General features: G+C 41.4%; 1 protein-coding gene across 1 annotated transcript in view; it reads left to right on the forward strand.

Annotated features, from left to right (window-relative positions):
- rnf19a (ring finger protein 19A, RBR E3 ubiquitin protein ligase) overlaps positions 1-14262 on the forward strand; it is a 32034-nt gene extending 17772 nt beyond the window's left edge. The window contains exons 2-10 of the mRNA XM_079484431.1: positions 1076-1907; positions 4836-5044; positions 5401-5545; positions 6442-6604; positions 7475-7589; positions 8269-8430; positions 10978-11191; positions 11341-11484; positions 11607-14262. Coding sequence (XP_079340557.1) covers positions 1076-1907; positions 4836-5044; positions 5401-5545; positions 6442-6604; positions 7475-7589; positions 8269-8430; positions 10978-11191; positions 11341-11484; positions 11607-12324 — 2702 coding nt within the window. The 3' untranslated portion in view covers positions 12325-14262. The remainder of the gene's footprint in view (positions 1-1075; positions 1908-4835; positions 5045-5400; positions 5546-6441; positions 6605-7474; positions 7590-8268; positions 8431-10977; positions 11192-11340; positions 11485-11606) is intronic.
- Positions 14263-14625: the final 363 nt, after the last annotated feature.

The following is a 14625-nucleotide window of genomic DNA, read 5'->3' on the forward strand; positions in this document are numbered from 1 at the left end:
TGAATTGCTTTTAGTTGTTTATTACATTGTCTTCAGGTTTAATCACGATCTGATTTTTTCGGACTTTTGCCAAAATTATTATTTTGTAGTATTATTCAGGGGACAGATACAGTCTCTTTATAGTTGGAAGCAGAAACATTAATAACAGTTGAGTGGGAGGAACACAGACTATGGTTAAAGTTTTGACTTACGAGTGAGACGTAATCAAACAGTGCGTAGTGCATTTGAGATGTTGTCAGACAGGAGATCCGCTCCGATGCTGCTGGGGTTAAAAAAATACTCTTAAAATAAGAGTTTATCTGCTTGACCTTTGGAGCAGGTTTTGACGGAATGTACTATGTGATGACATCACCTGGTGTGTCCTCGGCCAAATTATGTGTATTATCTGCGACGATCTCTACATTTTGCAATTTGCCACATATTTTGCAGAGTTTGTCAATCGCAAAATCCAACATGGACTGTATTATTAGTAGCTCCTAAAATCACATCTTATGAATAACCTCAGATCTTTTGAGTGAATTGGCTAAGGGGCTTGTTTCCTGATTCATCACTACTATTGAGGTCAGAAACTAGAGCTCACAGTACTCTAGGGCAGAGCAGATGTTTTATAGATGGCAGCTTCTCTGGTGTGCTTACGAAGGGCCTGCAGGCAGGGCGAGATAATAACCTGATCTGTGAATGACGAGAAGGTTCATCATTCTGTTCTCTATCTCACTCTACTGTCGACTTAGGTTTCCTATGTTGGTTGTGTCTGTGGCTTTCACTGCTGTAGTTTCAATGATGTCACATCCTGTTCAGATGTGGTTTCGTAAACTGGAAAAGACACTCTGAATTGTGTGCTATTCTAATAGATTTAGAATGATTTTTATAACTTAGTTTTAACAGTTTATAGTTATGGTTCTAGGTGCAAATCTGTCACTTTTCACCTACCAGCATATTTTGCGTTTTTAACTGTTAGTGTAGTCCATTTATTTGGATTTTGAGTTCCATAGTGGTGATATTCCATAATGCAGATCACAAAATAATGATATTTTTTTAGCTGTTCTTACCTGCTGTTCTTTCTATTTTTTCACAGATCAGGTTGAGACCCTGCCTGGCGACTCCAAACTGACACGTGTGTCCCAACTTGAGCTGCCCGGCTCAAGGGAGCAGCTCACGGAGAGTTCACCACCATGTCTTAACACCTCACGTTCCCCTCTGAAAACCCTGTCCCCCCTTCCCTCTCTCTCCCCTCCCTCCCCCGCCTCCTCTTCCTCCCCTGCCCTCCCTGTAGAAGCTTCCCAGTCTTTTGGAAACCACAGTGCCTCCTTTGGAGAAATGAGTCTGCAGCAGCAGGGGTCCGAGAGGGACCTTCCCTCTGCTGCTTCCTCTGTCAGTCTGCCCTCTGTACGGAAGACGCCGAAAAAGCGCCGCATCTCTTTGCGATCGTTATTCCGTCTACGCTGTGGGGATTCCAAGTCCCGCAAGTCCCGGGCGCTACCTACAGGAGTGGACGCCATCGCCAGCGTCGAGAGCGTGCACTCAGAAATGTGCCAGCAGCAGGACCACGTCTCCGCTCTTTCAGTACCAAGTGCAGCCTACGCATCATCTTCTACATCCTCAGCCTCAACCTCGGACCTGCTGGAATGCCCGTTGTGCCTGCTGCGCCACACGCGAGACCGTTTTCCAGACATCATGACGTGCCACCACCGCTCCTGCGCCGACTGCCTTCGTCAGTACCTGCGCATCGAGATATCTGAGAGCAGAGTGAACATCAGCTGTCCTGAGTGCTCTGAACGCTTCAACCCTCACGACATCCGCATGATACTCAATGACCGGGCGCTCATGGAGAAGTACGAAGAATTCATGCTGCGCCGCTGGCTAGTGGCGGACCCCGACTGCCGCTGGTGCCCTGCTCCAGACTGCGGGTAAGTTTAATACAGTGCTGATTTATTTTTTTTAACAGGGAATCGTAGGGTTGTCACGGTGAAGGAATTTATTTTGTTGAGACGTGTCACTAATCCGCTGTATGCGATACCGCTGTATGCGATAAGACTGTTTGAAAACAGTCTTTGCCGAATAAATAAAAGTATTAAATTTGCCTTAAATTACAGACCTTTTTATCCAAATCAACTTGCAAAGAGAAGAGCATTTAACATTTTGTCGACATGAATGACATATGCGCTAAATTAGATATGGTAAAAGTGAGTGGGTCCAATATTGTTGGTCTTAAAAAGTGGGTACAATGTTTCCGACTCACATTGTTTAGAGCTCAAAAACGAGTTTATTATTTATTTAAATGATGCGAGTATTGTATATAATATACAATGTAACTTTTTACTATTTATAACTGCTTAAATCACTGTAGTTATTTGCCTCTCTCTTGCTCTCATGTTGCATGCAGCGACTTGACCACGCCTCACTATATACGTATGATCAACTTAAACACTGTCTGTTAACCTACTAGACCATTGTTTTAAATAGTCTTGCCCCTTGAGGTAGCATTAATGTAAGGTCACACAATACCTGCCACTGCGCAGCATCATCCACACAAAATAGTCCCACACAACTGACATGCTGTTGCTCTTTTACACTAAAGTTTCCACAGTGCCACGTTCTGTCGAGCCAGTGGCTATTGTACAAGAGGTCAATGTACAAATTAATTATTTTAAATGCAGATGCACGGGAAGCCCAGTTTAATAGACAGGTGCACTTGCGTGCCGCAAGTGTGGTGCAACGAGCTCTTCAGCCGCAGCTCATGGTTCAAATACAGATGCGGGCAAGCATGCTGAAATAGAGAGCGAAGCAGTCGCGACATGAGGTGCAACACGCTCGTAGGCAGTCACCACAAGAGAGCAAGCTTCTGAGCAATTTGGGGAAAATGAGAACATTTTCCATGCATTTTAATGCTTTTGAGATGGGACTGGTCAGCTCCGAGCTGGGTCGCATCACACTATGCATCCCATATAATTAATCGCAGTGTTTGCGATTAGAAAACCGTGTTTCACCACATCGTGATTTAATGGCAAATGCAATTAATTAGCCATTAGCAAAAGGCTCTGGAGAGCGGCTAGCCCCATGTCATATGTGCAAAAGTACAGACTTTCACTTTTTTTTATTTAGAGCGACCAAGCAACAAACAATGCAACATAGTATGCATCGCCTGGTTGTGGAAGAACACATTCTCTTCCTTCGGATTCTGATATTTGTAATGCGTGGTTGAAGTTTATTTTTAAGTACGTTCCTGCTTACGTGGGTGAAACATTGAGCATTTCATTGTGGATTCCTATGTAGACAAGGCACATGTCGATGCTCGATTTGCAGAGAGACTGTGATTAAAAAGCAATGCTGTGCCGTCAATATTAATCCGACCGGAATCTTATGTGAGTAAAAATGCACATACAATGCGTCAGTATTGCTTTGTTAGAGATCGCTTTTGCGTCCTGATTTTGTGTAACCTACGTGTCTAACCAGGTTTACAGAAGGCTCCAACTAAGCACATAGCTTGTCAAACAGAAACGTACGTCACAGAGCACACTGATGTCTTTTGGAACCGTTATCCAATCACAGCAGTGGGCGTTTACTTCCAAGGCTTCAATGCGGCCCACCCAAACAAACAGAGTGTTTCTTGAGCCGGCCTCAAAACCAGGGTTGAGAATAGCCTATTATTAATTAATTTTTATGTTTTCGGATGTAAAACCATGCGATGTAGACCTCCGAGAACAGTATTAAATAAAAACGGCCAGGTTTCAGGACACCTTTAAATTTTACACTAGATGCCTTGTACGGTGTATATTATATTTCCTCTTTGATCAATTTGATAACCAAGTTATGGAATGCATTATAATCTGGAATTTCATTTTGTTTTAACATATCACAATGCTAACAGAATGATGAGTTGGTTTTAACTACCTAGCTGTGAATGTTGCCACAGCTGCCTCATGTGTTGGCACAGCTGCTGCGTCTGTTTGTTATTTGTGGGGTATTTGTTTGGGCATGCAAGTTCAGAGGTAGTGGCTATTTTGCCTACGTGTTTATAAATGACCCCCTACGTGAATTGACTATAGACATGACATTGAGTGCATTAAAGGGTGAGAACTTGAAAGCAAACTGACAAGTTGATGGTGAGGATGCCGCAGAGATCTGATCAAATCTGACATGAGCTTTCCAAATGCGAATCGCCTTTGTTTTTCTGTGAGCGGTGTGGGCAGGAATTAAACTTTTCCTTTGTTGAATCTCCATGCTCCGCTCAGTCTCTGAGACAAATATATCTGGGCTGTCATCTAAAGCTAGCACAAGCCAAAGGCACAGTATTGTGTTGTGATCAGCGCTTTTAGATGCCTGACACTGGTGACACGTTCACTTTGAATGGAGTCTTTTTATCGGGATATTGGAGGGCCTGGCAGCATGTCTTGTTTTGCTAAAAATCTGCACCCAGATGAATGACAGCAAAACCCATGGAGCATCCCTGTTTCCTTCAGTTTTTTAAATGGCCACTATTTTAGCAGAAATAATTTTCTTGTGTGACCAAAATAATCTTTCACGTATTCGTAACTATTTTACGAGGTGGCAAATTCGTATAAATAATGCTGTTTATTTGAATGAGATTACTGGATCGTCATGCTACACTTATGGGTAAATCCATAGTGTAAAATAAGCGAAGCATAGTTTTGTTTTATGTTTTCAAATCGCTCCCTATGTTCCACCTGCTTAGATGTAATGAAAAATAAATATGTTTTTAGCTTGATGTGGCTGTGTGACTTCAGATATGTTTGCGTATATTCTTACTATAGAAATATATACACCCACAGTCCCTCTGTGATCTCTGTTAATTTGTCTTTTTTTCAATCTGACAGGTATGCAGTCATTGCCTTCGGTTGTGCCAGCTGTCCGAAGATCACATGTGGTCGTGAGGGCTGTGGAACTGAGTTCTGTTACCACTGCAAACAGCTATGGCACCCCAACCAGACCTGTGATGCCGCCCGACAGCAGAGAGCCCAGAGCCTCCGTCTGAGACCATTCAGATCATCGTCACTCAGCTACAGCCAGGAGAGCGGTGCTGCTGGTACATAAAAACATTCCTACATCCAAATCCTCAGTAATCGCTTTTCAGTACTGTAATGGGTTTGCAGGCCGGTGGTGTTTTCACCTTGGCGGTTTTGATGAGGGTCTTGTTTGGCTTTAGATTTTATACCAACTAATTCACATGAACAAACCCGAAACCTTAATTGAGAAGGTTTGACATGACAGACAGATTAAAGTGCCGTGCTGTCAGTGTTTGTGGGTAAACACATTTTGAAAAGATCGTGGGGGGGAATTAAAGTCTGGCACAGGTCAAACAATAGAAAAGGTGAAAACTTCTTTTCATCATGTGATATTTAGAGTCGGTCGAATAACATGCATGTCGTGTTTGTCTTTAAGCTGATGACATAAAGCCATGTCCCCGATGTGCGGCCTATATCATTAAGATGAACGATGGGAGCTGTAATCACATGACCTGCGCTGTGTGTGGCTGCGAGTTCTGCTGGCTGTGTATGAAGGAGATCTCTGACCTGCACTACTTAAGGTCAGTCTACTGAGCACAACTCTACCATAACTTGGTTTAGGGTAATGCTAATTATGGGCTAATTATATCTTTGGCCGCTTGCTATTTTTATTTTTAAGAACATACCAGTGCACCAGGTAACTTCAGCTATAAGAAAAATAAATGAATTGTGGACATTGGAAACCATTACAAATGCCTGATCATTTGCTTGAAGTTACTAGTTTTAAATCACATCCAAGTTCGCTTGTTAATTCGAACATGTTTGTAGATGACGTGAAACTAGATTAAAGGGATGAAAGGGATAGAAGCTTCCAAAAGTGCATCCATCGATCAAAGTGCTCAACACGGATCAGTGGTTTTAACAATGGGTTTTTTTTCTGGCAAATGAGTGTGACTAAAGCTTCCGCTCAGAGGCGGCGGTGTCCTATTGGCTGAAAACGACAAATTGTCCGAAAACGAAAAATGCTGTGTTCATCACAGGACACGCCTGAATCATTTGCCGGAAAAACAAGTCTCTCGTTCGCCTGGATCTGAGGGATAACGGATGCTAGACATTATTGTTAATAGTGTTGGAAATATGGATATTTCTCTTAAAGATACGCATGGATTCGCTTCAGAAGATCTTTAAGATCATGGAGCCTTGTCGAGCAGTTCTTTGATCGATGGATGCACTTTTTGGAGCTTAAAGTCGAAACCCATTATACCGCTTGGAAGTAAAATGACACGTGGTATTATTACTCCGACTGCATTTTTCTTGAAGAAGAAAATCATATTCGTTTAGGATGCCTTTTCTGGGCAAATAAAACATGGGGACATTTTTATTTGCTAGTAAAGTATCCCTTTAAGAACCGTTAAGGTAGGGTGATTTTACACAGGTTAAATTCTGTGTTTAACAGATTTTTGTGTTCCTGGAACAGTCCTTCAGGTTGCACATTCTGGGGTAAGAAGCCCTGGAGCAGGAAGAAGAAGATCCTGTGGCAATTGGGTACACTGGTGGGCGCTCCGGTTGGCATTGCACTGATTGCTGGCATTGCCATACCTGCAATGATCATTGGGATTCCTGTGTATGTGGGTAGAAAGGTGAGTAAAGGTGGAGAACACCGATATTTCATTCACATCATTATTCGTGTTTTGGCTTGGCTCATGATTCCAAAGGAAATCAAGCTCTTCTAACTAAAAACCAAACTGGCTTGTATGAAGTGTTCTGCTTATTTTCATAGGGTTTTGCTGATGCTAATGTGTTGCTTGCACAGTCGTATGTGGAGTCATTGGACTAACTTATATTAGCTCTTAGAAACCTTGCATTATCAACCTCAATAACATGTCATATTGTTAATGGAGTGAGCTAAATTCAGGAACATTTGCATCATTGCATTTCTTGTAATTTGACAGCATTTCCTGTGACCAGTTTATCAAAACGCCTTTGACTACAAGATAATAAGGGCTTTTGCTCTTTAAACAACAACATTCCTTAACATAAACTCTGATAGAAACAGGTGCCATAGTGTTGAAAACCGTTTGACATGTATTGTTTTTAGCAATGTAGGAATAACAGTGTAGAGATTTGATCTTATCCAAAACACAGTGCATGTTGATGTACTACATTTTGGATTTCGTTATGCGCAAGTTGATATGCAGTCTGTCTCTGTAAACCGGATTAGCTTGCTATAAACTTGGTCATTTGTACCACGATTAATAACATTTCCGATCAGTCTGAATTTAATTATAAAGAGATTTCTATAATGGTCTACTTGGTATAAAGGTTTCCTTGACCTAAACTCTGACAAAACTTTGCTTTGTGATATGAGACCTACATGTCTACATTAAATTTTGCATGCAAAATTATTGAACAATAAAATGACGTAAAGATACGTAAGAAACATAAATAGCTAGTTTAATTGAATTTCTTGGATATTTCTCTAATCACTCCGGTAAATCGATACGTTTCAGATTCATAATCGTTACGAGGGTAAGGACATTTCCAAGCACAAGAGGAATCTGGTGATAGCAGGTGGGGTGACGTTGTCAGTGATTGTATCTCCAGTGGTTGCTGCCGTCACTGTCGGTAAGCAAGCTTATCATTTCCTTTTTCCTTATTTACCACTTACTAATCCACTTCAAACAGTGGTTTGATGAGTTTACTATTATAAAATGATGCAATTCTAGCGATCATTTCTTTGTAGAATATTTGAGAGTAAAAACTAAGTGTTCCCATGTTTTACTTTCCCTTGAATATGACTTTCTTCTTGAAGAATAAGTTAGTCGAAGCTATAATGCCGTGCATCTTTTTACTTCCTAGCGGTAGAATGGGAGTGAATAGACATCGACTTTTTGAATCTCCAAAAGGTGCATCCATCGATCAAAAAACTGCTCGACACATCGATCAAAGAACTGCTCGACACGGCGCTGTGGTCTTAACAAAGGTCTTCTGAAGCAAATTGATGCATTTGTTTAAGAGAAAGTCTTAGCAGTTCTTTGATCGATGGATGCACCTTTTGGAGCTTCAAAAAGTCAACGCCCATTCACTCCCATTCTACCGCTTGGAAGTAAATTGATGCATGGTATTATAACTTCGACTAACTTATTCTTTAAGAAGAAAGTCATATTCATCAGGACGCCTTGATGGTGAGTAAAACATGGGGACTTTTATTTTGCATATGAAATGACCATTAGTACAACATTATTTAAATATAAAATGTAAATGTACATGTCTTGGATACTAATTGGTGTGTGTCTGTATGTAGGGATTGGAGTGCCCATCATGTTGGCGTATGTCTATGGTGTGGTGCCCATCTCTCTGTGCCGCAGCGGCGGTTGCGGCGTGTCTGCTGGGAATGGCAAAGGTGTGCGGATAGAGTTTGATGATGAAAATGACATGAACGTGGGCAATGGAGCAGCTGTGACTGGTGAGTGACCCTGACTAAAGGCAAACACATAATCATTGATAGCATTTTTTATGTTAAACAAATAAAGCAAATGGAAATGTTCAAAGCCGTGACTGTAGTCTCTAGATTTGCTCCTACTCCCTCTCTCACATATACACTGTTGCTATCCCTCATGATTTGTTGATCACATTTGATTTCACACGTTTGCATTAAACATTAGCGAGGAAGAAAGTTCGATTTAAGTGCTCTTCCCAGAGATCTGATACAGCGTGTTCTGTTCTTGGTAATAGTTGTTGAACCAGATTAAGTAAAGCTAGGTTTGTCATGTGGAGACAGACTTCACTTCTATTATTTTGTGGACTGTAAATTGAATTAGTTAAACTATAAACATTATCAGTAGCAGGGCTGTATTTTTTGTTGTTGCACTACAAGGGTTGAAAGTTTTGAAAACAAAAAAAGTTCACCACTTCAACATCACAATAAGTGGAAAAGACGTTTATGTTGCATACATGACACAAAATCGAAACCTTAACAATAAATGTAGATCTTTTCTTTATTTGCCTAAAATACCAGACATCAGGAACATAACACCTTTTGCTTAGCATTGTCACTTTTGTTAGCTTTTTGTCAATTCTGTAACACTAACATTAATCACAATCTAAATCATATGTTATTTAGGCAAAACCCCTCCTTTTTCTTTTCTCAGTGCAAAATATTAGGTTGTGTGAAGAACATTAGATAATGCTTATACCCCATTCACACAGACCGATGATCCCAGAAAATTGCCTTCTGTGTGAATGCAGACGCATCCCGGATCGATCTGAAAAGTGATTCCTGAAAGGGGACCTAATAACACTAACAGGATCAGTCGCCATGTGTGAACAAAAAGCAGAAACAATGCCGTAAAAGCCGTGTAGTGATGACACACATCTATAATAAATCTGAAATAATTTGGCCATGAAAACAAATATAGTTAATAGTCATTTTTGTTCGCTAGTAAATCGAATGCCTAGTATTTGTCTTTAGCTTAATCGTGGATGAATGAAAGACTCCTAATCGCCAAACTTTAGGTCAGATGCGAGAATAGCGTTGACTGCTTCTTAACGCAGTTTAAAATTGAAATTACTTTTATGAAAACTATAAACACGAAAACACACAACACTTCAATAAACTTGATGGTTTAAAACAGGCAAGTGTGCACTTGACACTGTTGACAGACTAATTCCAAACTTTCACCCGAACATTTATGTGATTGTTTATGTTGAGAAAAACATTGTAAACAATATAAACATGGTTATCATCGCATTATGTCCAATATGCTTTATAAACAGTTTTCATTTGATCTGCTTATTCTGAAATGGTTACAAAATCTTAATGCTAAAAAACTATAAACTTATTTTTAAACAAAAAAATTTGTACATCATATTACTTAAAAATATTATACCGTGCCTTTTTTATTCCAGTCAGGCTATGTTTCAAAAATTCTGACAAATACCTGTACAATTGACTTTTATTTGATTTCATTGGACATTTTATACAGTATATGTGTATTATGTTTAGCTTAATCTCGTTTGGCTATGCGTTCTTGTTCCTCATTCCTCTTCGTTGTTCTGCATTTTCAATAAAAATTTAAAAGTTTGTTTTAAAATTTACGTCTTTGTCATTTGCAAAAGGCAACAATATATGCTACAGAATAATAACAACCAAAAAAAGGAGAGCTTATTTAGGCTTATTTGGTACTTAATAAAGGAAGACCGTAATAATAACAAATTGTGCTATTTAGCCCCCTAAAAACACCCAAAGTAAATATCTTCCACCATGATCAACCCTATTTTCACGACAAAATGGTAACATTACATTGCAGTATATTACGTCACGTGTCTTTTACGGGATCTTCACGGGATGTGTGTAAGCACGCACAGATTCCAGAAAATCGCGGGCAGTGTGAATGAACAAAATCTAACGATCCCGGGACAAATTCCTGGACACATTTTCTGTGTATTTTCCAGAATCTCGGTTTGAAAAGGGCTTTAGATTCTTGCTGATTTTCCTGTTAAGTCCTTTTTTGTCAAGCAGTTTCTTTTCAACTTGAACGGTTCTCTTACTCTAAAAAAACACTGGTCAAACCTTTACCACGTAGCAGTGCTCTGGCAACACCCATGCACTGAGCAAGCGTTAATCATGGTTGTACTTAAGAAAATGTTAACATCTAGTTATTAGATGATGGATGTCGGAACTAGCTGCCAGTAATGATCCTCTAAAGGTTTAAAAAATGGCAACAAAGCCCTGCTTGGAGTGCTGCTGTACAGATCACCAGAGCATAAGCGTATCCTTTTCTGGACACTGACCCTGATACTCTAGCTTGGTTTCTGAAACCTGAGATAACTTGCCTGCAGCTTGGGGGATGCTGAGAACAAATAGCCCTTGTCCTGACAGCTTAGGCTAGAGGCAACCATCCATGTATATGTGCCGACCGAAGGAAAAGAGGCTTTGTTTGGTGGAACCTTTAAAAACAAACTACTGTTCTTCACACTAAACCGACTACAGTATATTCTTCTCTGTCCACAGACTCCACTTCAGTCGCAGAGACCAGGCATAACCCCAGCATCGGTGAGGGCAGCGTAGGTGGTCTGACAGGCAGCCTGAGTGCTAGCGGGAGCCACATGGAACAGATCGGAGCAATGAGAGATAATCTGAGCGAGAACGCCAGCACTATGGCTCTTGCTGGGGCCAGCATCACTGGCAGTTTGTCGGGAAGTGCCATGGTCAACTGCTTCAACAGGTAATATTTATGTAATATTTAATAAATGCCTTAAGCTCCACAGTAATCCTCTGAACGTTTGAATCAAAAAAGATGCTGTAGGTTTTATAACGTTTGTTCCTGTGTGCGCATGCATGAGTTAAATGTGATCTGGCTTCTGTTGGTCTCAGGTTGGAGGTCCAAGCTGATGTGCAGAAGGAGCGCTGCAGTTTGAGCGGCGAGTCTGGCACCGTCAGTCTGGGGACAATCAGCGATAACGCTAGTACCAAAGCAATGGCTGGATCCATTCTCAACGCCTATTTGCCTATGGACAGGTATGTAGTCCATACAGCTGAAAGAATTATGCTGTTGAATGATACATGCATAGAATAACAGGTACTGGAGATATTTTGATACAAAGTCCCATTTAACTGCTTTTTCTTTTTGTTCGGAACAGAGATGGGAACAGTATGGAGGTGCAGGTGGATGTGGAATCTAAACGAGGGAAGCTCCGACACCACAGCGGCAGCAGCAGTATGGACGACGGCAGCAGCGGGGGGCATGGGGCCAGTGTTTGCCCCTCTGGCTGCCCCCACGACAGCAAGTGTGCTTCCCAGTGGGCCAAGGAGCCTTCCTCAACCTCTTCATCTGGAAAGAAGAGCAAAGGCAAGCTGCGCAAGAAGAGCGGTGGCATCAAGATCAACGAGACTCGCGAGGACATGGACTCCCAGCTGCTGGAGCGGCGCAGCACCAACTCCAGCGAGTTGGATTCACCCTCTCTTAGCGGCAGCCTGCCCTCTGTGGCCGACTCTCATTCGAGCCACTTTTCCGAGTTCAGCTGTTCTGACCTGGAGGCCTGCAGACCCCACTGCTATGAGCCTCACGTTAGACATCCCAACACGGGAGGAGCGGTAAGCCCCCTCCCCGAGGTGGAGCACGACAGACTGGAGAATTGCCCCATCTCTGGGAACTTCCCCCAGGCTGCGGTAGCCCCTCTTACTCCAGATGGAGCGGCAGAACGCCCCCTGTGCTACATCGTAGAGGAAAACATGAGTTTAATTTGCGCGGCAAACCTGGACACTGGCACGAGCCAAAGCTCACCAAAAGAACGTAATAACAACCTCCCTCAGCCGGCTAGCCCTGTGCATAACGCCTGTATTCAAACGGAAATATAACGACGGGTTTGGTAAACCCAAATGCTAGCTTTCAAAGCTAACCTGAGCATCCACTCTATTACCTAGCGTTGCACACTGAATTGAAGATTATAAAGCTTGTGCAGGTTTCTTTCCAGGTGGACTGTTGATTAATCAAATGTTGAACGAGTAATGCCACTATTTACACTGGTCAAGAGCAGGATAGGCCTCAGGTTGGTCGAGAAAGCTTGATGTGACGAAGGTTATTTGTTGGAGCAAACTGTACAGATTTGTCCGGGTTTACAGTTGGACCAATGCTTTGAAAAGATTGAGAAAGGCAACAGATGAATGTAAGGCAGCAAGTGATACACAGACGCTGATGTTGCTGTTTATCACACATGCCTCTCAGTGTTCAAGGTCGCTGTGATCAAAAACCTCACCAGTGAGGAATGAGCATGTGGGTGAATCTCACAAAGAACATGTCCAGGTCATATTGCATTCAAAAGTCCTTTTCTTTTCAATATTGAACCTTTTCTTACTATATTATAGACTAAATTAAAATGATGACATGTAGAAAACCGATCCAAAGGCAAATGAATGTGCTTTATTGTCATGGTAATGTAAGAAGGCTATAGTTTTTAAACCAAATCTAACTTGATTTTTGATAAAAATACGACTGGGACATGTTCTTGACGGTTTCAAAAGGTTGACCTGTGTATTCAGGCACCTTCACCACACATATACACGCATATACTTTCAGTTAGCTTACATATAGCTTTAGTTGGAGGAATCTGCATCTATTCAGACCTGAGAGGGAGGGGCTATCCAATGCCCTTATTGAGACGTTCATAGAAGGCGATAGTAGATTTCCTTTCTCATCAGCGATTCTTGCAAATGATTGCGCTTTTAATTTCCTGGGCTTCTTTTCAAAGGTATCATTTTTCTTGTCTAGCGTCACAGCTTATTTTCCACTTTTGGGAAACGATGTATTTTAAGCCCTGCACGGGGTGCTGGTTCAAGTTGAAAAGCATGCAAGATGCTGGATGAAGCTGTTTGGACGCCCCCTACTGGAAGGACAGGGACCTTCACCCAACCCCATTTTATTCCCAGGGGAAGCAAATCCTGGAGAGTGTATTCCCCAAAAAGACATCCTTGCAATTGATGGGTAGGGTTACATGGATGTGAACTGTCAGTGTTGAAACGATGGACATTGGTCGGTCTTATATTTATGAATCGGAAGGATTTGCATCCTCTGCAAAAAAAAGCTAACTGTCCTACTCCTTTAATGTTAAAGGCTATGATGGTAATCGCATTCAGGTTGTTTCAATCACCTTGCGATTTTAAGTTATTTTCTTTTTGTATTTGTATTGACTCATGGTGCCTTTTGGATCATATAAAAGAATTATTGGTTTCTCCAGTTTGTGTCTTATAGAAATGTTTTGGATGAGGGTGAACTGAATGTTAGTAGGTGCTGTGGCATCTGTAGAATCCTTTCACATTGTCCCTGTGATGCACACTAAACGTTTAGGGACTACGCAACTGACCACCTACCAAAGACAGCACTCAGGCTCACTGATGACAACTTCCTCACCCATGTGACCCGCACACTTCAACGGCACTCACAGTTTACAGACTCCGCCGCCTCTGAGAACTGAGAGTCCGATTCTCTGCATTTGCACTGTTCAGTCCTCGTCCCCGGTTGCTACAGCCAATTCAAGAGGTGGCTTCTGTTCGTCTGCCGTTCTGGTGCTGCTCGGTAACCTCTCGGGACTGATCCAATGTCACAAGCTGCTTTTTGTTTGTTCGATATCTTTTTTCTCCCTTATGTTTTGAGCATCTCTGCCCATATCTGTACGGATATTACTTTCAGAGGCTAGGGCTGAGTGTGATTTCTAACTTGTTCAGAACAGCTTATCATATTTGTATATTTGCTTTATAATATGCGTGTAAATGCATATCTAAATAAAAATATGAATCCAGATGCGTGTTCTCTGATCTGTTTGTCTGAGATATGAGTCAAAATCTGCTGTACGGGGTAATAATGGAACAACAGTGTTTAAGGAACTTTCCACTATTTAAGGATTACATTTGAATAAATGTTATAAAAAGACTATAATCCACCAAAACCAAAATTTTTGGTTAAAATGGATTTGAACTCGTCTCTTGAGTAAAGAAGATAAAGATTTTAAAACCACAAATTGAATTGCATTCAGTAGAATAAACTATGTTAAAGCATTTTGAACGTTTCCATCACATTTTAAAAGGAAACCTAGTTCATTATCAGGAGGAATATTATAACTTAAAACATTGACATAGCACTCGAATAGGCATCAGTCACTTCAC

This window comes from Barbatula barbatula (genome assembly GCF_947034865.1).
Source record: "Barbatula barbatula genome assembly, chromosome: 21".
Classification (NCBI taxonomy): domain Eukaryota; kingdom Metazoa; phylum Chordata; class Actinopteri; order Cypriniformes; family Nemacheilidae; genus Barbatula; species Barbatula barbatula.